Source organism: Westerdykella ornata, assembly GCF_010094085.1.
Source record: "Westerdykella ornata strain CBS 379.55 unplaced genomic scaffold EI97scaffold_36, whole genome shotgun sequence".
Lineage (NCBI taxonomy): Eukaryota > Fungi > Ascomycota > Dothideomycetes > Pleosporales > Sporormiaceae > Westerdykella > Westerdykella ornata.
The window spans coordinates 124,617-151,344 of NW_022986886.1; the positions used below are offsets into that span (position 1 = coordinate 124,617).

Here is a 26,728-nt window from a genome sequence, read left to right on the forward strand (position 1 = left end):
GCGAATCGAATCGAATCTGTTGGGAAAGGGTTATTAGGAGAAGCAGCAGCAAGGAAGGGCATACATGGCAGATCTCTATCCCCCCCCCTTCTCGCTCTCAAACCTTCGTACAAGAAAGTAGGTCTTGACTGGATCGTCTGCTGCGTTCCCTGCTTGAACAAGAGCTTCTATGATAAAATAGACGCGTCCTCTCACAAACATGCATGCAGTCTGCGTCGTGCCCAACGAACGGCAGTACTCTACATATAATCACTTACTTCACATCAAACCACCAGGGAACAGCCATAACAGACACGGGAAAATCACCGCCCTTCACACGCGCAGAAGAAAGAACACGGAACCTTGAAGACATCCACACGAACTCGCCAGCTCTCCATTTCATTCCAAGAGTATTAGGATTTACACCGGCCCACCCACCAAATCATCACCGATATCCATCCATCCATCGCCCGAGGCACCACGATACCACTGGCATACTCGCAGACCCCAGAAGAACCCCGACCGAGTCCGAGTCCGAGACAGGCCGCACATCCACCTTCCTTCCCCAACCTTCATCCTCACCCTCAACCTCAGCCTCAATCGACTAAGCCCCTGAACCCTGCGTGCCTACTCTACAGTAAGCTCCATCATCCCACGCTGCTCGTCGAAACCGCCCGCCAGCCGCCAGCCGCCATCGACGACGTCGTAAGGCGAGCAAGTAAAAACCCACTAGAATTACCAATTCCCCCGCTTCCATCCTTCCACCATCTTCCGTCCTCCGTTCTTCCCGTATGCCATGTGACGCCAGCAAGCAAGGACCCATAAGCACCAAGGAAATGGAAAGTAAACAAGGGCAAGGGAAGGGAAGCAAAACAAGGAGGCAAAGACGTAAAGACGCACAGGAAGAAGAAGAAGAAGAAGATGGCTAAAGGGAAAGGAAGGGTGAAAGAAAGAGAACAAGATACACAGAAGTAAAGCAACCCGCTATTCACAAGGGCAAGCAAGCAAGCCAGTTGGAAAAGGAAGGGAAATAGGAAGGAGAAAAGGACACTGGGAGTAGTATCTACACATCGGTGTCGGATAGAGAGGGTAGGGAAGTTGACACCTCCGGGAGAAGTGTCGGGTATCTGTAGAGACTGGCTAGAAGTGTGTGTGAGAGAGGGAGAGAGTGTATGCGTGTGTGTGCGAGAGAGAAAGGTACAAAGCACATGTGCTTGTGGATGAGTGTACAAAGAGGATCGATAGAGGTGAGGCGCCTTGGCCAGAACTGAACTTGAGGAAGCAGAGTTGATAAAACGCCCGGCGCTGAGTACAGCTATGCATGCATAGAATACGACAAGGAAAGCGCTTTTGTGATCATGACCGTCCGGCATACATGTAGGGAAGGATGGGAAAGCCTGAATTTGACGAGTTCCCGATGAGGTGATAAGGGGGACAAGAGGATGCAGTGAGAAAGGGTTGCATGGTCCAGAGCGCCAGACATGCCTCGCGGGCCGCACAGAGAAACGCAGGCTCATTGCAACCGGGTCCCTTACTTCCCAGCGCCCAGGTTCAACCAAGACATGTCTTGCTGCGCGTTGTTGGATGGCCGCTCTGGCACCCCGCGAGGGAAAACAGTGACAGTGCTCTCGCGATCCTCCGGGTTGCCGATCCTGGGTGGCAAGTTGAAACCCGAACCGTGGCTATTCGCGGGATAGGACGCGAAGCCGTTGCCCCCTGGTTGTCCACCGGGGAAGACGGTGACGGTGCTCTCACGCCCTTCGGGTGGGTGTAACGGCGTTTGGCCTGGATAGAAGGAACTGTAGTTACTCTTTGGATAGAAGGAGCTGGCTCCGTCGGGGTAGTAGGAGCTTGTGCCGTCTCGAAGGTGGATGTCGCCGACCATGCTATCCGTATAGGTACTGCTGGGCGGCCTTTCCTGCGCACCCACAGGGGTCCACGACTCAACAGGGGCGCGATGGTAATAGTCACCCTGGCTACGTCGCGATCCCGTGCTCGAATTTGAGTTTGCTCGTCCCAGTTCCGCTTGCATGGGCTCTGCCGGCAGGTTTTCTTGCGAGTGACCCAGGGTTGGGCTTCCGGTCGGGACTCTGCTGACGCGCTGATTCTCGAATTTCGGTATCTCGAGAGGAGGTACCATGTGCGACAGCATCCGGGAATCGGTGTAGTTGGATTGACTCCCTGTACTTGTTCGCTCGGATGCGAAAGTCGACCGATTCGAAGGCTGCGCAAGGTTGGTGGCCTCATTATTGGTAAAGTATTTGCTCCAACCAGAACTTCGACTCCGCCCCGTATGCGCTCCCCCTCGCGGCGGGTTACGGCCAGAGTTCTGTCGAACAATCTTCTCCTCTCCGATAGGCTCCGGTTTGAGGTCAAACTTGGACAGCTCAACAGGCTCAGAGTAGGCTAGTGGACTCTTCTTTGAGATCAACCCCGCCGTACTCGCGTCACTACCCAATGGTCCCAACCCTCTCTTGTGATTTGTTGCGGGATGTCCAGATATGATGGCCAGCGAAGTTTGAGAGGCGGAGAATTGGCGGCCTACGGACCCTCCGGCCTCACTCATGAAATGCGCACCACGGTCGGCAAAGCTGAGGCGATCTTTCTCAATATAGGCGGACTGGATCTCCCTCCTCTTCTTTGCTTTGCTGCGTTTAAGACACAGGAGAAACAGTATCAGAAGTGCCGCAAGGCCACATATTGCTCCCAACGTAGCGCCGAGTACAGTGAGCATTCTCGCCTTCCTGTCAGGTACCGCTGCTGCTGCTGCCCCGACGCCAGAAGATGAGGCCGCGGGGGGTTCCGTCGCGGTTGGGGTTCCTGTCGATACTGTGGACGAGGGACTCGATTGGATTACCAGTTGATCTCCTGCAAAGAGTTGCGTTGCGTTCACCCACTCGTTCGCGCGTTGATCGAATATGCACAACGGATCCACCGGGTTTCCTCCAGTAATAACTGCGACACCGTCATCATCCTGCGCAATAGAGAATCCTGCGCGCGTCACGGTTGGAGCAAGTGTACCATTGTACGCTGGCCAGTCACTGATGGTAAGTCGCTTGGCCTTATCCCCAACGGTCGTTCCGGGGGCAGCAATGGTTCCGCCTTGATTGAGGAGGGCAATGCGTGAGACTCTGTTGGGTGTCGCCCCCATATCGAACCTCTCCAAGACCTTGCTCCCGTCATCTCCGGATACCAAAGTGCATTGTTCGGTATCTTGATTTGTGAAGGGCTCCGTGAGGGTAACACCGAGATTCCGCCAGCCTCCTTGAGAGCTGAATAGGAAGACTGCGGTGTTTTGGGGTCCTCCGCCGAGCATGACGGCGCTCTTCTCGTCCCATGGGAGAAGAAGTGGGCGGACAGCCGGTGGTGCATCATTTGAAGGCGAGCTCTTTATTTTGAAAGGCGGCTCTGTTGAAATGAGGAAGGTTTGCGACGAAGGGCCATTGTCGCCGGTGATCTGGGATCCCGAATACACTAGGATAGACCGAATATCATCAATGTACGCGGCAGCATGATTCTGTCGGTTTTGCGTAACAAATGTCTCGGGGCGAACCCAGTCCCATTTCTTCTCAGCGAACGTGTAGTGCATCAAGCCCGGGTAGTCCCACGATGCAGCAGTCGCGTTCACGGATCCTCCTACAATGTAGAGCCTCGCCGCCTCTTTGTTCCCACCTGGCACCGCCTTGACACACAGTGCCCCGGTTAGGGAAATGTCCATGGGGAGTTGCTCCCATTCCGCCCCTTCTTCCAAGGCCAATGACTGGAATCCGGCAGGCGAATAAACATAAAGCGTGTTATTGTGTATGACGGAGCAATGGCCGCTCAAGGCATATTTGGGTTCCGGGACGCCCATTCTAGACAAAATGGACAGGAGCGAATTACCTGCGCTACGAATAAAGAAGTCGTGGGTTCTCGAGGGAGTTGGTGGAAGTGGAAGGGGAGGTCCTGTGTATCCGGCTAGCGTTCCAAATGTGTCCTCATGACGAAACTGGAGGGTCCCTTATCGCCAGCAAGCCGTCCAAGCGAGAAAGACGTCAATTGCGAGAGTCGAGAAAGGTGGGTACACCTGTTATGGTTTTACGCCGGCGCTGAGAAGGATAGGCAAGAGAGCGAAACGACGAGCCAAGTCAATGGAAGCACCGAGGGGAGAAGACGCGCAAACGAAAGGAGATGTCGTGGCGCGTCGAAGGGCGTCGAGCCAAGGGGGCTTGAGCAAAGCAGCGGTGAGTAGGTCTCTGATGGTCCAAAAGGCGTGAGGACCTACTCGAAGCAAAAACAGATGTTCTGCAACACTGACTCTGGAAGTCGCCGCAGGTTGAGACAGCAATCCCGCACCGACAATATTACACAGGGGGAGCGGTGGAAGGGCTCTATCGAAGAGGTCCGAGGGGGGAAGGGTCGTGAAGAGATGTCGAGCAGCGCAGCACAGCGGTGCATACAATTCAACAGGCGGCGGCAAGCGTCTCGTGGGTGGCCGAGGGGAGAGGGACCGGTAAGGGAGCGGACGATGCAAAGGTTGCAACACTTGCAGCAGGCTGGTGAAAGGAGCTGGAGTGGCACCCGTCTGGGAGCGTGGGCAGCGAGAGGGAGCAGCAGCGGCGTGCCCTGAGTCTGGGGTGCAAGGGTTGGAGATGGCCCTGGCCGTTCGACGGTGGACGGTGGACGGCACACCAAAGGGGCTAAGCAAAAGACGGATATGCTAAGGGCGCCCAGGGGTAGCATTCACTTGGGCATTTCACTCCTGACGTCTGATTCGTCGGGTCCAGCACAACCCCTGGCCCTAACCTCGCTCCGCTGCAGGGGCAGGCGTGGCCTCGTTGGACCCTCATGGAAAAGGAAAAGGAAGCGTTTGGAAATAAATCATCGCCAGACGTTTTGTACCACCTCGCCGGCAGAAGTCTGGACGCTGGGTGCTCGCTCTGGGGCATCGCCGACGGCCAGGAGAACAGAGCAACAACACTGTCGAAGCACTGCGACTACTCCGTAACCCTGATAGATACGGTGCTGGGAGGAATCGGAAGACGCGTCCACTCGCTGATCGGAATCTCGTGTGGCGGACTGTGCTGCTGCTGTTGTGTGATGAAACTTGGACGGGACTGATGAGAGGACCAGGGTTGGCTTCCTCCTCCGCCTGTCGCCATCAATCCTGTGATGTGATGCCTCCTCCGTACGGAGTACTCCGTACAACACAGACGGGTTGGACGATCATGTGAATAATCGATGCTGAGGAGGATGGTATCGTGCGCTCTTCATGTTGTCCACAGTACGGGGAACGCAGGGCCTCGGCAGTGTCCGCTGCATGATTTGGTCGAGCAAACCCCCGCCATGTGTGCCATGTTCGTTTCCTATCCCCTACTCGCAGCGGGCGCCCAGACGGAGGCGGTTGACTGGACGAGTGTCTGTTCACATCCCGCCTTTGGTGTGCCTTGTCCGCAACAATACATGATCGCACTTTGATGGCGGCCGCGGCGCCTCGAGAGGCTTCGTCGTCTCCCCATCACACCAGTATCCCGAGGACGCAGATTCGATTCGCAGCAGTAGAGCATGGCGACTTTTGATGGTCACAGTCGTCACCCTCCAGCCGCGCGCTCGCTGTTCTCGTCGCCGTCCCGCCGAGTCGCGTCGGGTTCGCTTCACGCTGGGGAGCATTCTTCGTCACTCATCAGTCCAGCGTTTCATCATCTTTCGAGTAGAGGTCACTAGCGGACACTGCCGGTTTCCTAGCGCGGCTGACTAAGCTCCACTTCACCTCTGTACTCTAACGACCTTGGCCCGACCTCACTCCATCATGCCATTACTGCCCATTTGCGCCTCCATTGGTGCCATTGCCTTGTTGAACCTCAGCCCAGTTGTTTTGTGTGGACTTGCACGTCGGTCCATCTACGGACATCATCGTCAGTGCAATTCGATGCACTTCATTCACTCCTCCTCCCTCCAGTAGAGACAATCGAGTCAGCTGTCCGCTTCTCCGTCACAGCCCTAATTTAGACGCCCAATAACCCCGGATTCTGACAAGTTGACGACAACACTCTCACCCACACCACCATGTGCATGCCCGATATTGCATCCCATCAATCTGATTCCAGCCTTGCTGTCGGCAGCTGTTTTCCAGCAGCTCGGTTCGCCATGGAAAGCGCAAAGCCGGCTACCTAGATTCGAAGAGAGGTTTTCCGGAATGCCAGCCCACTTCTGTCAACCGCGGAGCCCCATCTGGCAATTTGCCTCGCCCGGTAGCTATACTTGCGGTGGTGTGACTACTGTGTACAGTATGCGGAGTAGCTCCTGGTAAGCTTCTTACCACAGAACCATTATTACACACAGACCCTCGCCGCATGCACGAGCGGACCCGCCCAGCGGCCACGTTTGTCATGCAAAACAACATGAACCAGCGTTAAGATGTTCCGCTCCTCTCACGTTTCACGATTATGCCTTCAGTTATGGCGCCACCTACGGTATCCTAGAATTGTTTCATTGCCGGTTGGTTATGCGCTTGAGCACTTCCAATGATTCATCAATGTGTCGGCCCCTGAAACAGAGGGCATTGCAGACGCAAGACGGAAGAAGTCCCACGACTCATTACTGATGTTGAAAGGAATCTCTTTTACTGCTATTTTCGGCCGAGAGCTCTCTACAAGACTACCCGGAAGCCAGAAATGAGCATAAGCACCGAAAGGTTACACATCGGAGAATCATCGATAACGTGGCTGACTAAACCAACACCCTTCCGCTCACCACTACGGATCTAGCTGTCGCGACCAAGAGTCCTTCGGAATCCGTACAATGACGTTATCGGCATCGCGGCTGCTTTCCGAGTCCGCTACGGAAGGTGGCCTCCAGTACCCGTGGCTGTTGGCTGTGAATCCTTCGGATCGGCCTTCAACGCGCATCAGCTCCTTCGTCAAACTCGGTGCGAGGCCGAGGTCCAGGTCCCATGAAGAGCCGCAATGAAAACACCAATTTTATTAAGGCTTTGATCCTGTGGATAGGTAGTCATCTTGAAAGCGTCGCACGGCATGAAAAAAGGAACATGCTATACATGAGAGCGAGCGTCACTGTTCATCATCTTCCCGCGCCGAGAGCCCTTCCGTGAGATCACGGCATGCTGATGGTCCGGAAATGACTATGCACGCATCTTGGGTTACCTCGAACAATGCACACAGCGCTACCGTCGACGTTGGCAAGTCTAACATTTCCAGATTTTCAGGAGCTGAGAGCATGGTGGCAACTTCAGCTGGGATCTATGTCCTGCTTACCGTTACGACCGCTGACCCCTTATAACGAGAATGCCGTACAGTGTAAGATGATCTGAAGTCAAGTTGAGTCCAGATTTCCCGAATCGGTGAGACGATACCGAGAGTCTGCCGCTATTGAGAAGTTCGCAACACAGTATGCCCATCGTACTCTCACTGCGTCGTCAGTAGGGTCATCCTGCCCTCGAATTTTGTCTCTGTTATGATAATTCAACGGGCATTTGATGGCGCCCGATTAGTGTGTCATCTAGGCTGCATTTTCCAGTCATCAATCCACTCCAACCCCGTCTGTGCCATGCCGTCGACCTGTTCTTTCAGAGAGTACACTCTCCATTCCGCGTGCGCGAACACGACACCATCGAGCTCCGGCCACCAGCACGAATAACCTTTGAATTGCTTCACATGAAGAATGTTATAGAATTTCCACCTGTCCCGTTCCTGTATACGGTCGGTACCATACCATCTTCATTCCGTTGCTATGCAGAGTCCCACCCTCACGTCAATTCAGGATACACATCTATCCGCCTCACCAGCCGAACTTCCCTCCTAACCCTCTCCACCAACCCCAAATCCACCTCCACAAACAGCATCCCCCCCTCATCATTCCCCCTACCCTTGCCCTCCTCCTCCTCCTCCTCCCCCTCCCCTCCCAACCTCGCAACCACCTCCCCCCACGGATCAACAACCATACTGTGCCCATAACTCCTCCTCTTCCCCTCCCCGCCCTCCTCAACCGAATCATGCACCCCGACCTGCGCCGCCGCAACGACATAACTCTGCGTCTCGATGGCCCTCGCCCTCAGCAGCACCTCCCAATGCGCCCTACCCGTCGGCACCGTAAACGCACTCGGGTACACAAGGACCTGCGCCCCGCGGTGCCGCAACACCAGGCTCGGCTCCGGGAACCGTACATCGAAGCAGATCAGCATGCCCAGTTTCCCCAGCGCCGTGTCGACGGGGTCCTCGATGCGGGGGCCCCGCGCGACGGACGCGGATTCGCGGAGCTGTGTGTTTGAGGCGGACAGCGACACGTCGAAGAGGTGTAGTTTGCGGTACGTGTGCGTGATGTGGCCCCCCGCCGAGATCCAGAGGAGCGTGTTGTACATTTTCCCCGCTGCTGCGTTGGGCGGGTGCTCCTCGTCCTCGTCGGCGTTGGCATTGGCGTCGTTGGCGTCGGCGTCGGGGCATTTCTCGTGCACGCCGACGCAGATGGGGAGTTGGTGCTCGCGGGCTGCGGCGCATAGGCCCTGGACGAACGGGGAGGTGGAGAGGGGTTGGGCGAGGGATAGGCTGGTTTGGGCGTCTGGGGCGATGAAGTCGGATGCTTCTGGGAGGAAGAGCGCGGCGGCCTTTTGGGCGGCGGCTCGGCGGACGAAGGAGAGGCAGGTGGTGAGGTTGCGGGAGGGCGAGGGCGTGGAGCGGAGTTGGGCTACTGCCTGTTGTGGGGAGAAGGGCTCGTTAGGACAGAGAATCGAAAAGAAGGAGAGAGGGAGATTAGTATATTTTTGAAGGAAGAGTAAGGATCATGTTGGTTTGGAACTGGTATTGGAAGTACGGAGAGGATTTCTGAAGTGTGAATAAGGTTTTGAAATCCATGAAGATGAGAAGGAGAGATGGAATTGGAAGGGATATAGATATACAGGCTATTTGAATTGCTAATGCTAGTTGGAGGTTGAAGTTTAGCATAGCGCATCATAGACAATTAGAGGAGCATTTCGATTATGAGAAGGACGGCTGAAGAGTGATAGTTGTGACATGTGTAAGAAGAACCATGCCATGTGTAAGGGCGGGCCGCAAGGACGCATTGAGAGAAAGTATGTCTTACTGCGACAGGCATTCTGAACATCCCCATGGACCTACGTACAACAACGTCGTTTGAAGCTTGGGTCGATGTAGATATAAGGTTGAAGATGAATGCAGGGTCCATGACGGACTGGTGGACAGCATTCGACCTAAACCCTTTTAGGCTAGTCGTTAGAGTATTGTTATAAACTTGCGTTGCAATTGCTTGATTATTATTATATTCTAACAACAAGTTACGCTTTATACTTCGCTTAATAAACAGGTACCGCACAATATACAAATACAACATGGAATACTACTCCCCAAGCTTATTACAACTCCTCTTCATCCTCTCTCCTCCGTTGCGTATTCAGCTCTTCCAATACCACTCTGCCGCCCGCTAATACCTCCAACGTCCTGCTCTTATTATCGCGATCTCGTGTTTCGGGCACAAGGAAATAGGTCGTGGCCGCTCCAGCGATCATGAAAGCACTCATGACCTGAAGGATGTGGCCAAAGTTTTTCCGCTCCCAGTCCGATTTCTTCTCCTCTCCTTGCCCCTTGAAAGCGAAGGCGAGGAAGATCTGTACAAGCCACGAACCGAGCTTTCCGGCAGCAGCGGCGATACCATGACATGTGCAGCGGTACCGGGTTGGGAAGATTTCCGCGGGTATCTGGATGTGTTAGCCGCATTCTCAACGGGGACAAGGCAGAGGACTTACAATGAAGGTCGTGACGTTTGGTCCCAGATTGAAGGCAATGTGGCAGAGAACATAGAGGACAATGAGGCCCGAACGGCTGTTATCCAGAAGTTTGGTCCAGGCGCTCCCCGTTACAATGAACAAGACAAAGAGCACAAGGAAACCCCAAAACTGGATGACCTTCGGGGAAGCGTACCTGATGACCTTGATCATGACAGCCCCTCCGAGGACTGCGCCAACGGAGACCATGATCAACGTATTCAGACTGTTCTCTTTTAGCGACGAGAAGACATTTTCTCTCGGGTCATCCGGGTCGTGCCAGATATGACGGACAATCTCTGGAGACGACAAACCCAGTCCATAAAAAGCGAAGTCGAGGAATAGCCATGATAGGGATGTGCCGAGGAGGTAGATCCAGTTCTTCTCCTTGATGAAGAATAGTTTGGCGTCTTCCCACGAGGCGAGTGGAGGGACAAAGTTAGGATCCCCGGGAGGATATTGGACCTGCGGGGCAGCGAGACCATGACCATCGCTCCGCCGATGGTCGCTTTCGCCATCGCTTTCAACGACCTCGTCTGGAGCGATCTCCGAGGAACTGGTTGACTGACGGGAAACCCCGTGTTGGGGTTCGGGAACGCCAGGCGACTTGGGCTCAGTATACAGCATGATAACCTCCCCACCTTCGGCGTCGAGCTCTGGAGCATCAAAATAGTCTTTGGTATCTTGGAACGTGTCCTGGACGTTACGAAGGACATCCAGCTTGTAGCGGGGACTTTCCGGAATGGTGAACCGGAACGCAAGAGCAAAAACAGCGGGAATCATCCCGAGGCCTATGACTAGCCTCCATAATCGGTCGATTGCCCGGAAACACTCCGGGTCTTCTAGAGGGCATGATATTGCTGTGTTGGTGATTCGGGATTTGAAGCCCTCGACAGCTGCGAGAGATAGGACATTGGCGAGGAGTTGGCCAATAGGCTGTGCGAAAAAGACCCAAGACATCATTCTAGCCCTGAATCTCCGAGGTGCAAACTCGGCGGTGATGACTGCTGACAGAGGGTCTGAACGATTGGTTAGTTGAAGGGGTGTGACCAAAGTTGTACACCTCCAATGCTTTTCAACAGCGAAACATTCTTGCATGAATAGGGTACTTACAGTCCGCTCCAATGCCAATACCCATGATTGCTCTCCATGCAACGAGCCATCCTCCAACGGCCATGCTGTTCTTCTCACCGTTGGAGCTCATAATCATGAGCATCGTTCCAACAATGACAATAACAAGCTCCAAGCCATACATCTTTCGCCTTCCGAGGATGTCGGCGGCAAATCCGAAAGCGATCTGTCCCAACATAGTACCGGCAAGGGTTGCACACATCATGCCGGTCTTGATGCCTTGGGGGACTGTCGGGACGCCGTCGTAGTCCTTGTTCTCAGGCCAATACACATAACCCAGCATAGGGGTGACGACATTAAGAGCAAAGAGTCCAAAGGAGTCTGTCAAGAAGCCTATGCCCGCAACCACGACGACCCAAATCTGGAAAGGAGCCTGATCGATGGTTTGAAGCGCCCATTTCCGCCGTCGGTTCAACTGCAGCAGCTTAGCAACGGGAAGCGATAGAAAATGATTTTGAGAGGATCATGGATCCATGAGAGTTGCGGCGTACCGGAATACCTTCATCACCTCTTGTTAGGTCCTGGACACCAAGATGGTGACCCCTCATTGGACGATTGAGCCATTTTCGCAGGCCCATGATTGAGACTGACAACGGACGCGACGCCCGGGTAAAACGACGTGTAAAACGACTTGTAAAACGGCTCGCAAAACGCACAGGGTCAATGGAGAGAATAATAAACTCTCAGTTTCGACAAGCTGAAGATGAAGAGTCTTGTTGTGCTCCGTCACCGAGCGAAGTCGTTCATATGATGCAGTTTCCGGACGGATTCTCAGCCACCACGACGACGGCGACGACGCAGGAGGAGGGAGTGCCGCGCCACAATCTATTGCAGGTAGGCAGACTGCAAATACGAGAGCTAGACCGGTGAAGGATAATATCTGGCATGGTGTCTCGTATCGGATGCAGAGGAGAAGCCTGGAGGCTAAGGGAGGCAGCGGAAAGGCGGCTACCAAGCCTCATTCAAGAGGAATCATGCCGGTGACTGGAATCCATTGGCAGACTGAACTGCTTTGAGCAGAGGCGCAGTGTGGATGCGAACTGCGACATGTTCTTCGAAGGGCCTGAGGTTCCTAGGGTTGGCAGGCCCTGCCAATAATGGGGCTGTTCCCAAGCAGACGACGACGCCATTTTTGGATAAATTTAGTCGAATTTGCTGCTGGACTCAAGCGAGATATGAACTCAAAGAAGTCAAGGTGGTTGGAGGGAGTGTGGTTGACGCACGTGGAAATTCTCGCGATGTGATTGATCAATGCATCGCGAAACCACCTTAGACTTAGGTCAAGCCACGTGCTTCCCTACTGTACCGGTATAGACACTCCCTGCACCCCCTCCCATCCCCTCCCCCACACGACGCTCTACTGAAAGCGATGCCCGTGATGATGCTCAGCCACTCGAGTACTGGTGCCCTCCTGCTACCTGGAGGCCTGGCGAGGCGTGGCCCTGAATGATTAACCACCCACCCGCCTGGTGCGTGCCTGCGCATGCGACAGTTCGACGGCTTCGTTCACCCCTCTACAACCTCCAGTGCATGGTCTAAGTCATCTTCTCTCTTTGCTGCGCTCAAGCGCGGCCTGTGAGTGCCAGAGATATGTCGTTCGGAGTGAGCCCTTCCGATGTTATCAAGCTCGTCGAGTTCTCCACCCGCGTCTATGTCGCATTCAAAGGTACTGTTAGCTTCTTGCCCCACCCAGATCAAGTGCGGCCTTGCTGATGACAAGATAGATGCGAACGAGAACTCGGAGGAGCAAGTCGAGGGCCTCGTCCGAGAGTTCGCCAATTTCCATCACTGCCTCGTACAGCTCAAAGACTTGATGAAGGAATATGGCAAGCCGTTGCCATTCCCCTACGTCGACTTCCAGGATACTCTGGAGAAATGCAGCAAAACGCTGGAACCTTACGCGAACCACTTGGTGGACAACAAGAAAATGACATATAAGAAATTCATATATATCATCAAGTACATTGGAAAAGAGAAAGAGATCGATGGACTCCGAAAGCAGATCACAGGCCACTATCAGGCTCTGCAGATGTGCATAAGCTTTCTTCAACTGTAAGTGCTGGCGTCACCTCACCGCATTGCTCCATTTGTTAACATGCCACAGCCGACTCCACCTAGAAGCCACAAAACAAACACAGCGTCTGCTCGACTCTGCACCCTTTCGCTCCATGAGCGTTGGCGGCTTCATGTACTCCAGCAACGCTCTTGCAAGTAGTTCCCGAGCCACGCCCAATGCCCTACCTCCTCCATCCGAAGCCGACCAGCTCTACAAGGATTGGCTCATCTTCAACCGCTGGCTAAAGAACGAGGATGAGAGGATTGCACAGGAAGCCGGATCACTCACGCGACCGTTATCGCTCGGCAGCGCCCCGCCTGCGGCGCCCAGCGGAGATGTCGAGACGGCGGCGGTCCTATACCACCTCCGAAGAGAGCTGGAGGATGCTATCATGATCGAAGAAAACAGAGCCAAGAGGACAGCAGTGGAGAAGAAGAACAACCTTTCGCCTAGCGACGCCATTCGACAGGAAATTAGAGATATGCCATCCATCCCCCACCGAACGTATACACTAGATACCGACTTTTCTGGCTTCAGCAACCCCCCTACAGCAGAATCCATTATGACCGATTCGACAGCAACGATACGGCCGAGCCCTACCGCCAGCCCGATGACATCGTCACCAACAGGCAGTCCGCAGATCCAGCAGAGCTACTTTGGCGGTGCGGATTGGGGAAATCTCTCGCCAGCCCCACGACGCACGCCATCTGTCTCTACTAGCCGCAGCAGCTTCTCCACAAGCGGCGAGTCGCGTCTAAGCGTGTCGGGCAATAGCACCGTTGGCACCACTCCGGAAGACCACCCCCTCCGACCCACGGTCTCCGTCACCAGCCTTGCAACCATAGCCCTCGGAGAAGGCGCTCTGGATTGGCACCAGCTGTGCCGAAAAGTCGACGTCGAACGCACATCGACCAAAGGCGTCGAAAACAGGACATGTGACATCCACTGGCGGTATCGAGAAGACCACGGCCTGAGTCTCCGGTCCGTCTACCGGGATGAGAGGAAAAAGGTGCAGGTCTGGATCGTCCAGCATTTTCCTGCAACGGGGCCGTCCATACCTCTGACAACCAGCTATCCGGATGGCGGCATATCCATCGACTTCCCGCGCAAGTCGTTTGGTCGTCTGGAGAAGCGATACACAGACATCAAGTATACATTCGCTGATACAGATTCGTCGACCAAATTCCAAACCCTCCTCTACAGCAACAACGGCATGGATGAAGCGGAGCTTCTCTTTGACCGGCAGGTCCTCAGCATCTCCTCGGACAAGAACAAACCGGAATGCCGGAATAAAAACGTGCGGTTATGGAGGCGTAGCGAGCTGCACGAAGGACCGAACGGCATGGCCGCCGTCGATGTGCTGGTTCTCCTCTTCTACGCCAGTGCGCTGGCCGAGGAGCGTGCACATTGGGTCGAGGAACCGCATTACGTCTTCCAATGGCTGGATGAGTCGGTCTACAAGAAGTCGTCGGATAAGCTCGAGCTCATCTTCTCGAAAGAGCCCGGTAAATGGACAAAGGACAAGGTCTTCAAGCGCCGGAAACCCTCCAAACAGACGGTTGACCCCGAGACTTCGTCGGTACTCACTTCGATTCGGAGAAATAGTACAGCAGGGACGGTGAAATCGTCCATGTCGGTAAAAAGCGGGAAGTCGTGCGTTTTTGGCGGGCCGAATAAGATCGGCAATCTGAACCGATTTGGGTACTCGCATCTGGAGATCAAGTTTCAAAACAAGCAGGATAGGAAGGACTTTGTGGGCATTTGGAAGGAGTACTTCAAGGACCTGGGTAACATTGAATGAGTGTATTATTATTACTGAGTTGTTTCAAGATACCATAACGAGAAATGGCTTTGCATTACTGTACATATTCATCACGGCGCTTTCTATTTTAACAACAGTCTCTCGCTTTTCCTTTTCACCACCTCTCTAGAGATCGTTCTTATCTCAGATCTGGACCTTTACCTTACCCCGGGCTTAGTGAAGGTTAGCGGAGTAAATAAGATAATCCAACCAATGGATGACCGTAGGCTTACATAATACACAAAGGAGAGGCATAGGATATCTAGAGCTTCTTATTAGAGTAGTTATAAATAATCTTAATACCTAGAAACTATTATAGACTCTTGCTTCTAGTAAAAGTATCCTTGCCTTAAAGAAATGTTTTTAATTATAGCTTTAGCGTCTATTTAGTTTCCTTTTGCGTATACAACAATAATACTACATTGCTTTAATTATAAAGATACCTCTAAAACGGGGGTAGTAAGATAGTAGCGCACATCGCCGATGTAGACGTAGTAGAAGACATATAAACCAATCTAGAATCGAGGTGTGCAAGCTCTATGTTTAAGGCGGCTGGATTGATCTGTTAGATTAATTAAAACCACTACTTTTTACGGTTACAAGGGTCCATGCAGGTTTCATACTACAAATTGGGCTGAGTGGACAGCAGTGAGAGCCCTCAGAAACCTCACAACAAACAGCTCAACATCTACGAGAGCCACCTCAACTAAATCGACTAGGCGGAGGTTTCAAGCAGCAAACACATGATCCCCGATATCCCACGCGTAGTCATACAAGTACACGAGACAGGTGAAGGCAATATCAGTATTCAATCCAGGATCGCCAACGATAGCAATCAGTGAAGCCCTTCTCAAGCTAAAACCAGCAAGTCAAGTTCGCATAATCAACGGCGACAAACAAATGAAATACACGACAAAACCATAGTCATGATTCGCCTACCCCATACACTATACCATCGGAACAAACACTACAGAAACGGAATCAAACAGGGGAATACAAAGCAATTCCAGACGGAGTGCATGGGACTCCTACATGGCGCTTCTAAACCGAACCGAGGAAAGAAAAAACGGGGCCCACAGACCAGAGACCAGATCAATCCGAGGGGGTGGAATACAACCCGATCCAACCATTCCCAGCCATCGTCCACCAATGATACTCCTCCTGGCTTTCGACCAACGCGCAGCGAGGCCGAGTGCACGATACCTCCGGAAGAATCACAAGGAAAACTGACATGGTAGGTAGACAGCGTCAACGTCAAAATCAGAGGTCGAAAAGCGGTGCACCAGGGCAAACGCCTCGACTACCACTGCTTGAACTCGCAGCGAGTAACATGACACAGGAAGCACTTGGATACACAACATCAAACCGAGGCGACCTTAACATGCGCATATCCGCCGTCACGCCAGGCTTGAGCAGCAGAATTGGTCGCTCATGCCTGGGTCTCGTATTTCTGCCATCATGTCAGCCGGTGGACCGAACAACAAAGCACGAGTTCGAATATGAGCATACCTGCTGCTCCGCCTCGGTCAACGCCTTCCACTCCTTCCACGCCAGCTTGAGCCATTCCTTGGCTTCGATGCCCTTGAAATCGCCCGATGCCAGACGCTCGGTATAGAAATTGTTGAACGGAGTCCTCTTCTTCACACGCCGGTCGTCCTCGATCTTTGCCGTGTTCTTGGGCGGTTTCTTCTGTTCGGCCTTGAACAGGCGTCGCAGGCGAGCGCGCGCGACGTTGGCAACGCGGATCTCCTCAGCCGTGTGGCTGTGGACCCAATCCTTGTACTGCTTGGCGCGTGCAGCGTTCTCCTCTGTGGCGAGATGGTTGTAGTGCTGATGACCATTGTGCATTAGTGACCACCTCTCGCAGTCGTATTGCAGGGGTAAATATAAGGAAGGAAAACATACCTCACGCTCCGCAGGCGTCAAAGCTCGGAACTTGGCCCAAACTTCCCCTATACGCGTAGTAGTCCTCCCCTCCGAACCCCCCAGTGCGTCCCTGATGAACATATCGCTCGCAGCAACGGATCTCTTTGACACGGGCTGGCGCAGGGCCCTCTCCTTGAGTTCCTTGATGAGCTTCTTGCGCTTCTCCTCATCCGTCAGCACCTTCTTGGGTTTCTGGGTCTTCTTAGCCGCAGCAGCCTTCGTCTTCTTCTTTTTGGGAGCAGCTTTCTTCGCTGCCTTCTTCCTGGTGGCGGTCTTCTTGGGTGCGGCTTTCTTCGCCGTCGCCTTCTTGACGGCCTTCTTCACCGTTGCGGTAGGCTCGGTCGCGCTGCCGGTAGCAGTAGCCGTGGCATACGGACGGCGCATTTCAGCAAAGACGGTATTGACGGCGCGAGGCAGAGCGTACGCAGGTGGTAGGGACCGTGCATTTCTGGAAATGGCGCTGCGTTGGAGCAGGCGGGCCAGCTGGGCGACGTCGGTTGTTGATGTTTTGGGTGCTTCGGCCGCTAAGCGGCACAGAAGGCCGCGCGCGAGCATGGCGGACGCGCAATTGCGAGCTGGCGACGGGCGTGTGAGAGGCGGCGGGAGATTGGGAACAATGAATTGGGGGGATGGGCAGAGTACGGAGTAGGTGGTCGTGTGGTGGTGAGATAGGATGGGGAGGAGACGTCAGAGCGAGGAGGCTGGGCGAGCAGGAGCAAGCTGCAGCTGAGCTTGTTGGAGCTCCTGCATTGGTTTCGGGTGCGGCTTGGCAGGGCAGGGGTTCCCAATTCCCAATGGAAGCACGCCTGTTCAATACGAAGGACCAATAACAATAATCCGGGCAGAAGCCGTGAGCGGCGGATTTTATTTACCACAACACAGCACGAGCTTCTCACGGATGCGGATGCGGATGGATAATCGGAGAGGGCAACGCTCCATGACGCTGAAGCTGCGTATGGTGTAGTTGCGTGAGAAACGCCCGCTGAAATCCATCGCTCTATGTGGTATGTACAAGCCGCAAGAGACCCAACCCGCAAACCGAGATATAAGTAGACTTCGGATAGGTATCTACAGCACCTTGTGACTAGATGGCGGGTTAGCTGCGGCTTCGCTGTAGTTGTATGAGAGAAAACTGACCTCCAGGGATGCTCCTCGTCACCATACTGGATAGCCTCCATCCAGTCCTTCATCTGCTGCGCAACAGGTCCAGCCTCGACGTTGTCTGCCAGCCCGCACTCAACCAACCGTCCCTTCCAGCTGATCCTTCTCACAGGGCTGACAATAGCAGCAGTACCTGCGCCAAACACTTCCATCATGCGGCCCTCGTCCGCTGCATCGGCAAGCTCCTTCATGGTAAACTTGCGCTCCGACACCTCCCAACCCTTGGGAACCAGCCTCTCCCTCGCCAGTCCGAGCACTGAGTCTCGAGTGACACCCTCCAGAATGGTGCCGTCGAGAGGCGCAGTCAGCAACTCAGGCTTGCCAGTCTCCTTGTTCTTGATAGCGGCGAAGAGGTTCATGGTGCCGACCTCAGTCACGTACTCCTCCTCTCCGAACAACCACAGGTTCTGGTGGAATCCGCGGCTGGCCGCCTGCATCTGCGGTACAATGCAAGGCGCATAGTTGGCTCCAAGCTTCTTGTCCCCGACACCGCCAGGCCAGGCGCGCACGGCGTAGTCGGTAGCCTCCAATGATACAGCCTTGAATCCTGTAGGGTAGTAAGGCCCGACAGGCGATGCGATGACATAGAGGAGCGCGGAACCAGGGGGGCCGACGCCGAGCGTGCGCTGGGTGCCGATCATAGTCGGGCGAAGGTAGAGCGAGTAGCCGCGAGCCCTGTGTTATCGTAAGTGATTGTTCAGTTGACGGCTGAAGCGGAGGGCGAGGGCGTACTCGGGAATAAACCGCTCATCCAGCTTGACAAGCTTGCCAATGAGGTCGATCAGGGAATCCCCATCGAAGGTGGGTAGAGCAATGCGGGCCGCCGACTTGTTCAACCGCGCCATGTTCTTGTCTGGCCTGAACAATCTAATGTTGCCATTCTTGTCTTTGTACGCCTTCATGCCCTCGAAGCACTCGAATGCATAGTGGAAAACGCATGTCGCGGGATCTAAGCTCAGGTTCTGGTACGGTGTAATGCGTGCTGGTAGCCATCCTTCTGTAGCCGTCCATTCGAGAGACAGCATATGATCTGGGAGCGCCAGTCAGCCACGGTGCACTCTCATGGCACATTGCGGCCGGTACCTGTGAAGTTGCGCCCAAAGACGAGTTGCTCCGGAGGGAGCAGGCTCTTCGGAGTGGTTGTCCGCTCGATTGTGAGCTTCGTAGGATCAATGTCTTGTATCTTCGTGCCCACGGCCGCATCTGCGTGTATGCTGTAAGCCCTCGGGCTCCGACATCGCAATGGTGAGCTGAGTTGTGGAACTACGCAGCGACGAGAGGGGGACGATAATGAAGAGAGCAATCGAAGAGACCGCCGTTGAAGCATTTTGAAAACCACCTTGGGGGAGTCGAGAAGCAGCAATGGCAGAGGAAGTGGAAGGAATCGAGGGAGCCGACTATTATTATTTCTGGAAACCGAAGCTACCCAGCGGCCGAGGACGGTGGGAGTTCGGACAGTCGATCCCGCCGCGACGTATTAATAGCACCCCCGAACCAGGTGTCATTTTAAAACAATCTTATTTGCGACAGGGCGCATTGTGTGTTTATACGACCGTGGCAGACGGATACAGCAGGCTATTAACGTCGATTCCCATTCTGTACTCCATGCCACGACATGATTGTGTATTGAAACACGTGGCTTATGTAATCAATCCTCATCTGGTAAGGCGGTCCGGGTGGCTCGTCAACACCACTGCACCTGGGCAGTTATCAGAGCCGTATTGACCGATTCGGACAAAATCGCACCCCGCGTACCAGCCAGGAGTCCCACATTATCCCCGGATTCGAGAAACTAACTACCTAGGTGCGGCTCCGCTATGATTTGAAGCCTCGCGCGACTCTTCCCAACTCGATGTTCATCCCCGACTCGGTGTCCTCTCCTTCACACCCGTCTCCCTTGTGGACGAACGTATAGCATTTGCTATCCATGAAGACAGCGAACCCGGGCGATAGCACTGCCGCACGCCGGGCGCCATGTTCTCCAACGCCCTGAAATCATTCACCTCGAACATCAACTCCAACTATACACTTAGCCCTCAGCCCACCTCCTATTCCGGCCCATGGAAGATATACGATGCTAAAAAGAAGTCGACGGGAAAGGCGGCTTCAGTATTCGTCTTTGACAAGAAGTCACTAGAACCTCCAGGGGGTGGTAGTCTAGGTGGTCGTTCAGGGGCATCAGCACTCAAGCGCGCACATGAACAGGTCGTGGAGCGGTTGAAGAAGGAGGCCAGTTCGCTGGCGCGGCTGCGCCACCCGAGCATATTGGAGCTGGTTGAACCAGTTGAGGAGACGCGCGGCGGAGGCCTGATGTTTGCGACTGAACCAGTCACTGCATCTCTAGCTGGCCTGCTGCAGGAGAAGGATGAGCAGGAGAAGGCTGGCGGGGTGGGCGGTCGAAGAAGTCGATATGTGATAGAGGAATCGGACGGCCAGAAACGGCGGAGAGAGCTTGAGATCGACGAGCTCGAGATACAAAAGGGGCTACTACAGATTGCAAAGGGATTGGAGTTTCTACACGAGAGTGCTGGCCTTGTTCACGCGAATCTGACTCCCGATGCTATCTTTGTCAACGCTAAAGTAGGCAATATCAATCTGTTATTGCATTCCGTCTACTGATCAGCGTGATAGTCCGACTGGAAAATATCTGGTCTCGGTTTCTCAAGTCCTCCGGAGAATTCGGACAAGTCCAGCTCAGTTGCCCCCATCTCCCTCTCCGAGGTGCTGAACTACGATGCGCGACTCCCGCGATATGTGCAGCTGAATCTCGATTACACATCCCCGGATTTTGTCATGGACGGCAACATCACGGCCGCAGCGGACATGTTCTCGCTGGGACTGCTTATACTTGCACTTTACAATTCTCCGCATAGAAGTCCCTTGGAATTCAACGGCAGCCAATCCGCCTACAAGCGGGCATTTTCATCATCCAGCTCCGTCCCCAACAAGACGAACAACTTTATGTGCTCGCAAGCTCTACCTAAGGATGTGATGAATGGCGTCCTAGACCGGCTGATTACTCGACGTCCCGCCCAGAGACTGGATGCCCGGGGCTTCCAGCAAGCACAATACTTTGATAACATTCTGGTCTCAACCATACGCTTTTTGGACTCACTACCAGCGAAGACGCCCAACGAGAAATCCCAGTTCATGCGTGGGCTTCCAAGGATTCTGAACCAGTTTCCAAAGTCTGTGTTGGAGAAGAAGGTGCTTCCTGCGTTGTTAGAGGAGACAAAGGACCGTGAACTACTGGCTCTGGTGTTGCAGAACGTTTTTAAGATCATTGGCATATTACCTACGGGAAAGCGCGCCTTCACGGAGAGAGTCATCCCTAAGCTGCGGGAGACGTTTCTCTCCGGACCTCCAGCAATCAAGGCGGCTGCTCCTGAGCGAGATAGCTTGAAAGAGGCGGGATTGATGGTCATCCTAGAGAATATGTCCGTTGTTGCCGAAAACTCCAGCGGCAAGGAATTCAAGGATGGTGAGTTGTCAGAGCTTTATGATCCTGATATTCCCGCCTCCTCTTGTTCTTCCTCTCTCGTAATTGACCCGTGCATGGGCACACTATCCGGGAGTAGTTACTGACCTGTCTAGACATACTCCCGATCATCAACCATGCTCTGGAGTCGCCTACCCACGCTCTGGTAGACGCCGCTCTGCGCACTCTGTCCGTCATACTTCCCATCCTTGACTTCTCGACGATCAAGAACGAACTCTTCCCTATCATTGCCACTGTCTTTGCGAAGACCAGTAGTATGGGGATCAAAATCCGGGGTCTGGAAGCCCTCAGAACGCTTTGTGGAGGTAGCAGTGAGGGATCCGACGGACTATCAGGTGATGATCTGAACGGAATGATGGCAGCTCCCAAGGCCAAGAGCAGCAATGTTTCTATCCTGGATAAGTACACTATACAGGAGAAGGTGGTACCTCTCCTAGGGGGCATCAAGACGAAAGAACCGGCAGTTATGGCAAGTGTATCTGTGTTGTCCAAAGCATCTGTCGAATGCTAACCTGTTTCTAAAGATGGCTGCACTTGATGTCTTCAAGGCGATAGGGAACCAAGTCGACAGTGACTTCCTCGCCATTGACGTTCTTCCCATCCTGTGGAAGTTCAGCCTCGGTCCGCTGCTGAATCTCCCTCAGTTCCAAGCCTATATGGCTCTCATCAGATCGGTGTCTGCACGAGTGGAAAATGATCAAACAAGAAAACTTCAAGAGCTGGGCACCAGCAACTCCACTACCGTGGTGGCGTCGCGAAACGACCTTATGAGCTTCGGCGCAGTTACAGGCAGCAGCGTTGGAATGGAGAATTCCAACGGAACCGGCGAAGCTGACTTTGAGGCCTTGGTTCGGGGTGGTGCGACTGGCTTGTCTAGCGGATCAGACATGATGCTTGGGGGAGACGCGTGGGCAAGCGCACCCACATCAGCCATCTCACCGACGATGCTGCCGTCACGACCGGCAGCGAACCGTGCAAGAAGCGTGAACAACGCGTCGTCAGCCCCAGCCTTCTCGTGGTCAACACCGCCTGTGTCCCCACCCGTTACCAATCTCGGCACTGCTCAGAGTACGAGCAGGACCATCACACCCGACAATACACTCAATGCTTTGAGTTCTGCATTCCCTGCTATCCAGCCCGTGAATCCAGGAATCGGAAACTCTTCCTTCCCGCAACCGCAAGCGAAGTCTCCGTTGGGGGTGGGCATGCTCTCACCTACAAACACATCCACTGTCTCGACACCCTCGTACACGAACCAAAGCTCCGGAATCGACTGGAGTAAGGCGGCTGGGGCGGGCATGACATCAAACGCATGGGGCGGCACCATGTCGAGTATTACCGCTGGGCAGCAACTACAGCAGGCAAGCAATCCCTATTCGAGCTTCACTATCGCACCGCCACCCGGACAATCCAGCAAGTCGTTTAGCATTGCACCACCGCCAACTACTAGCACGGGAAGCAGTGCGTTTTCCATTCCGCCTCCGCCAACAAGTAGTTCGGGGGCGAGGGGCGGCGGCAGGTTGAGCATGAACAGTCTCGCAAATAATAGGGTACAGGGCCAAGGACAGAATCAGTCCCGCAGCCAAACTCTGCAGCAGCCAACAAACCAGAATCAGGGGTGGAGTAGCAGTGGAGGGGATAGTCTGATATGAGGATCTCTTTGCGCAGCACGCTGTGTCGTTAGCATTGCCATTGTTTTATTAGCTGGGGTCCGGTAGGCGAGTTCTTTGTCAAAGACACACAGGGGAATGAATGGGACAAGGAAGTAGCATGATACCACGAAGACTTTCGACGTAAGGGAGTGTGCCTCGAGAGACGCAAAATGAGGACACTTTCTTGTAAAGGTCAAATTACCGATACTTGTACACAGTACAGTCCGGCTCCCCAACCCGACTGATGTCAGAATGCACAGTAATGGAATGTTCACCACGTGGGGGGGCGCCCATGCCGCGCGCCAAGCTCGGCTAAGCTCTGATTACCATGCGCCGTTGCTTGATTAAAAGATTGGGGTGCAGACTTTTTTGCAGAATCGACGTCATGAGAGCAACATGAAGGACCATGGCAACCGAAATCATTCATCATGGGCGCCCGCATCTGGACGGGTGATGAAAGTGACGGACGAAAGCGACGACGCCGGATCCGATGTTGCTAAGCCTCGGGTGGCACAGAGGGGACAAGACAAGGAGCGCCACCGTGGGAGAGAAATCCAGGAACACGAGGTAGACTACGGGGTGGCGGGGGCGAATTCACGTTTCTCGTACCTCGCTAGATAGACTATTGTACCTATCGCTTCGAGCGATGGGGAGGAAATACACCGTATACAGTACAGCGTGGTACTGGAGCACAGTGTAGAGGAGCGCCATGATTGCCGATATACTCCGTACACTGAGGCGATTCACTCTTGCTCTGTACCGCGTTAGCGCAGTGACGTTTCTTTCCCGGTTTTCTCTGGCCGCGTCCAACTCCGTCTTTGTATGGATGCAATCATCCTTCGTCGCCGTTTGCGAGCAATAAATACTGTTACTGTACTCCGTCTATTTACCTTTTCGCATCATCCCCTGCGCTTCCCTCTCAAAAGGTCTCTCGTATGATTCGTCAACCCCATTTCGTTTTCGCGAGACTCTGAGCAACGTTCCCTCGACATCATCTGTCTACCCGCTTCCTTCACGTGTTGTCCAACTTCCCAACGAGCACGTCATTTCACACCCCCGTCGTCCCATCCGGCCCCCTTACCCCGCCAAGCAAGCGCTCCTCCAGCGTAAAGTAAACTCCCCCCGACCTGGAATCACTATCCTTGGACCTCCCTTCCCCAGCCCCCAGAAGTCCCTATTTACATCCTTGAACCTGCATCTCTTACCATAAACACCAACATCAATCCACCCCCCACCATCTGAATTACCACAGTAGCCCGAGTGGTTCATGCTCGCAGAAGCCAACATCAAGATCCCCTTCTACTACACTCCTTTTAAACGGTCCATCCGCTCCATCAAATGGCGTTAGATTCGCTATCCAAGGGCGAGGCACGCTCGTCCGCCCACCCCGTTGCCGACAACACCATTTCCACATCAACCCCAACTGGAGCAATCAGTCAACAGCCCGTCGCAGACAACAATGCCATTACCACTGCGACCGCTACGGATGGACCTTCCTCATCCTCCGGCTCTTCCTCGTTCCCCCACTCATCGAAGGGCGCCGACAACACCAAAATTGACCGTGTCCAGGTCGACGAGGAAAAAGTCGCACCTCCCGAGTTGTACGACCCTGAGAGCATCATCTTGCACGGGAAGAGGCTCTGTCGTGTCGAACCTCCTCTGCATATCCCGACTTCGGACGACAGTAGCGCCGAGTTCAGCGTTGGGAAGCAGATTGAGAGGGAGGCCGAGAATGCCATTCAGTATCGTACTTGCAGTTGGTATAGGGTATGTCATGATCTCTTCCCCAATCACCGTTCCCTTCTTCTCATTTGCGTCTGTGTGTATGAGAGAGAAAGAGACAGAGAGGAGAGAATAGGCACTAATCGTGAATTTAGACCGCAGCCTTACTCTTCTCAGAGTACATTTGCTTGGCCATCATGTCCTTTCCCTGGTCGTACTCTGTTCTGGGATTGGTGCCCGGCTTGATCTTGACTGTCGTTGTAGCCGCCATGGTCTTGTACACCTCCTTGATCATCTGGGAATGGTGCCTCCGTCACCCCGAGGTGCGCGACGTCTGCGACCTAGGCCAGATGATCTTGTGGAACAAGCGCTGGGGCTTCTGGTTCACCGCCGTCATGTTTCTGCTCAACAACACCTTCATCCAAGGTCTGCACTGCCTGGTCGGCGCAAAGTATCTCAACACCATGTCCAACCACAGCCTGTGCACAGTCTCCTTCTCGGCCATCGTCGCCATCGTCTCGTGGCTGTGCTCGCTTCCCAGGACCTTCCACTCGCTCTCCAGGGTTGCCGCTGCCAGCGCTTTCTTCACCTTCATCTCCGTCTTGCTAGCCACCATCTTTGCCGCCGTCGAGGACCATCCAAAGGGTTTTCCAGCCAAGGGGCCCAAGCAGGTGCACACCATCCCGGCCCCAGGCACGACCTTTGTCGCCGGCATGAGCGCCTTCTTGAACATCAGCTACACCTTCATCGGACAAATCACGCTGCCGAGCTTCATCGCCGAGATGAGGGACCCGCGCGACTTCCCCAAGGCCCTCTGGGCCGTCACCATTGCCGAGATCTTCGTCTTCAGCATCGTGGGCGCCGTCATCTACGCATACACGGGCAACAACTACATGACGGCCCCGGCTTTCGGTTCGCTCGGCGACGAAGTCTACCTCAAGGTTTCCTTCTCCTTCATGATCCCGACGATCCTCTTCCTGGGCGTCCTGTACGCATCCGTCTCTTCTCGCTTCATCTTCACGCGCCTATTCGTGGAAGGCTCCAAGCACAAGACGGACCACACCATCAAGGGATGGGTGACGTGGGCGGCCATCCTGGCCGTCACGTGGGCGGCTGCGTTCATCATCGCCGAGGTGATTCCCTTCTTCTCCGACCTGCTGTCCCTCATGAGCTCGCTCTTCGACTCCTTCTTCGGCTTCATCTTCTGGGGCATCGCCTACATGCGCATGCGCAAGGTGGATTACGGTAATGGGTTCTGGAAGAAGAGGGGCCTGAGGGGTTGGATTGGGATCGCGGTGAATGTCGTGTTGATCTTGACGGGGTTGCTGTTTTTGGGGCCGGGAACTTATGTGAGTTTTTCTCTTTTTTTTATCAATCGTTTCACCCTGATTGGGGTGTTTCTGCGGAGAGACTTTTTATGCTGACAATCGTTCAGGCGACGGTGCAGTCCATCATCGATGGATACAAGCAGGATAGCTTTGGGGGCGCCTTCACATGCGCCGATAACGGTCTTTGAAGGGGTGATTCTCTTTTCATTGAAACGTGTCTTTGGGTTGGACATGGTCAATTTTCTCCCTTTTTTTCTCTTGCTCCGGAATCAGCGAAGAGGTTGTGCACGAGGAAGTATGTTTCTGGTGTGCTAGGATAGATGGCGGGCCTAGAGTGGTCAGTTTGTTTTCACGTTCGTTCTGCTTCTCCGGCGTCCAAAGAGGATTTCGGCAGCGTGTGCCTGGCATTGGAAGAGAGCATGGCCGCGTCCTAGGCACATGTTTGGATAGGTGGATGAAGGACATTGGAGTCTGGGAGGGTAGACTGCGTTTGCTGGATTCGGTCAGTCGCTCAATCAATCAATCAATCAACCATTCGTTCATGCTTTCATTCATCAGTAGTGCATGCGATTGTTATTGATTAATGACGAGTTGCACTGGTTGGTAGCTTGGACGTTTGAGAGGCTCTGGTCATGTGAGCCCATCCAACGCCTGGACCTTGCCCAGGCGGAATGACGTTTTCAGTTTTGCTGTTTCCGACC

At 54.0% G+C, this 26,728-nt stretch overlaps 9 protein-coding genes across 9 annotated transcripts; 3 read left to right on the forward strand and 6 right to left on the reverse strand.

The window, feature by feature from the left end:
- Positions 1–1,406: 1,406 nt before the first annotated feature.
- EI97DRAFT_206472 (uncharacterized protein) lies at positions 1,407–4,036 on the reverse strand. Its single transcript, XM_033793725.1, has one exon. It carries the CDS (start codon positions 3,830–3,832, stop codon positions 1,511–1,513), a length of 2,322 nt encoding a protein of 773 aa, XP_033650130.1. The 5' UTR covers positions 3,833–4,036; the 3' UTR covers positions 1,407–1,510.
- EI97DRAFT_206495 (uncharacterized protein) lies at positions 3,945–5,041 on the reverse strand. The gene is made up of 2 exons (XM_033793726.1): positions 4,244–5,041; positions 3,945–4,186 (listed from the first exon to the last, which is right to left on the reverse strand). The coding sequence occupies exons 1-2, from the start codon at positions 4,699–4,701 to the stop codon at positions 4,057–4,059; spliced, it is 588 nt and encodes a 195-aa protein (XP_033650131.1). The 5' UTR covers positions 4,702–5,041; the 3' UTR covers positions 3,945–4,056.
- A 2,272-nt stretch (positions 5,042–7,313) lies between these two features.
- On the reverse strand, positions 7,314–8,668 carry EI97DRAFT_483691 (nitrilase; the record flags this gene model as incomplete). Its single annotated transcript, XM_033802102.1, has 2 exons — positions 7,314–8,365; positions 8,429–8,668. Coding segments are annotated over 2 exons (882 nt in total), but the record flags the coding sequence as incomplete, so codon positions are not given.
- Positions 8,669–9,270: 602 nt separating this feature from the next.
- Positions 9,271–11,460, reverse strand: EI97DRAFT_406033 (inorganic phosphate transporter 1-4 /Pi cotransporter; the record flags this gene model as incomplete). The annotated part of the gene is made up of 4 exons (XM_033796579.1): positions 9,271–9,685; positions 9,734–10,770; positions 10,865–11,297; positions 11,374–11,460. 4 exons carry the CDS (start codon positions 11,458–11,460, stop codon positions 9,344–9,346), a joined length of 1,899 nt encoding a protein of 632 aa, XP_033650133.1. The 3' UTR covers positions 9,271–9,343.
- Positions 11,461–12,472: 1,012 nt separating this feature from the next.
- Positions 12,473–14,739, forward strand: EI97DRAFT_385435 (uncharacterized protein; the record flags this gene model as incomplete). The annotated part of the gene is made up of 3 exons (XM_033796014.1): positions 12,473–12,548; positions 12,607–12,934; positions 12,987–14,739. 3 exons carry the CDS (start codon positions 12,473–12,475, stop codon positions 14,737–14,739), a joined length of 2,157 nt encoding a protein of 718 aa, XP_033650134.1.
- A 939-nt stretch (positions 14,740–15,678) lies between these two features.
- Positions 15,679–17,300, reverse strand: EI97DRAFT_436836 (uncharacterized protein). Its single transcript, XM_033799213.1, has 3 exons — positions 16,645–17,300; positions 16,249–16,569; positions 15,679–16,189 (listed from the first exon to the last, which is right to left on the reverse strand). The coding sequence occupies exons 1-3, from the start codon at positions 17,218–17,220 to the stop codon at positions 16,169–16,171; spliced, it is 918 nt and encodes a 305-aa protein (XP_033650135.1). The 5' UTR covers positions 17,221–17,300; the 3' UTR covers positions 15,679–16,168.
- A 187-nt stretch (positions 17,301–17,487) lies between these two features.
- Positions 17,488–19,393, reverse strand: EI97DRAFT_426110 (branched-chain amino acid aminotransferase II). The gene is made up of 4 exons (XM_033797179.1): positions 18,910–19,393; positions 18,559–18,856; positions 17,803–18,501; positions 17,488–17,749 (listed from the first exon to the last, which is right to left on the reverse strand). The coding sequence occupies exons 1-4, from the start codon at positions 19,151–19,153 to the stop codon at positions 17,734–17,736; spliced, it is 1,257 nt and encodes a 418-aa protein (XP_033650136.1). The 5' UTR covers positions 19,154–19,393; the 3' UTR covers positions 17,488–17,733.
- A 407-nt stretch (positions 19,394–19,800) lies between these two features.
- Positions 19,801–22,977, forward strand: EI97DRAFT_452950 (protein kinase-like protein Scy1; the record flags this gene model as incomplete). Its single annotated transcript, XM_033800432.1, has 4 exons — positions 19,801–20,406; positions 20,458–21,307; positions 21,421–21,794; positions 21,850–22,977. The coding sequence occupies 4 exons, from the start codon at positions 19,801–19,803 to the stop codon at positions 22,975–22,977; spliced, it is 2,958 nt and encodes a 985-aa protein (XP_033650137.1).
- A 1,878-nt stretch (positions 22,978–24,855) lies between these two features.
- Positions 24,856–26,274, forward strand: EI97DRAFT_436841 (uncharacterized protein). The gene is made up of 2 exons (XM_033799214.1): positions 24,856–26,048; positions 26,135–26,274. The coding sequence occupies exons 1-2, from the start codon at positions 24,897–24,899 to the stop codon at positions 26,213–26,215; spliced, it is 1,233 nt and encodes a 410-aa protein (XP_033650138.1). The 5' UTR covers positions 24,856–24,896; the 3' UTR covers positions 26,216–26,274.
- Positions 26,275–26,728: the final 454 nt, after the last annotated feature.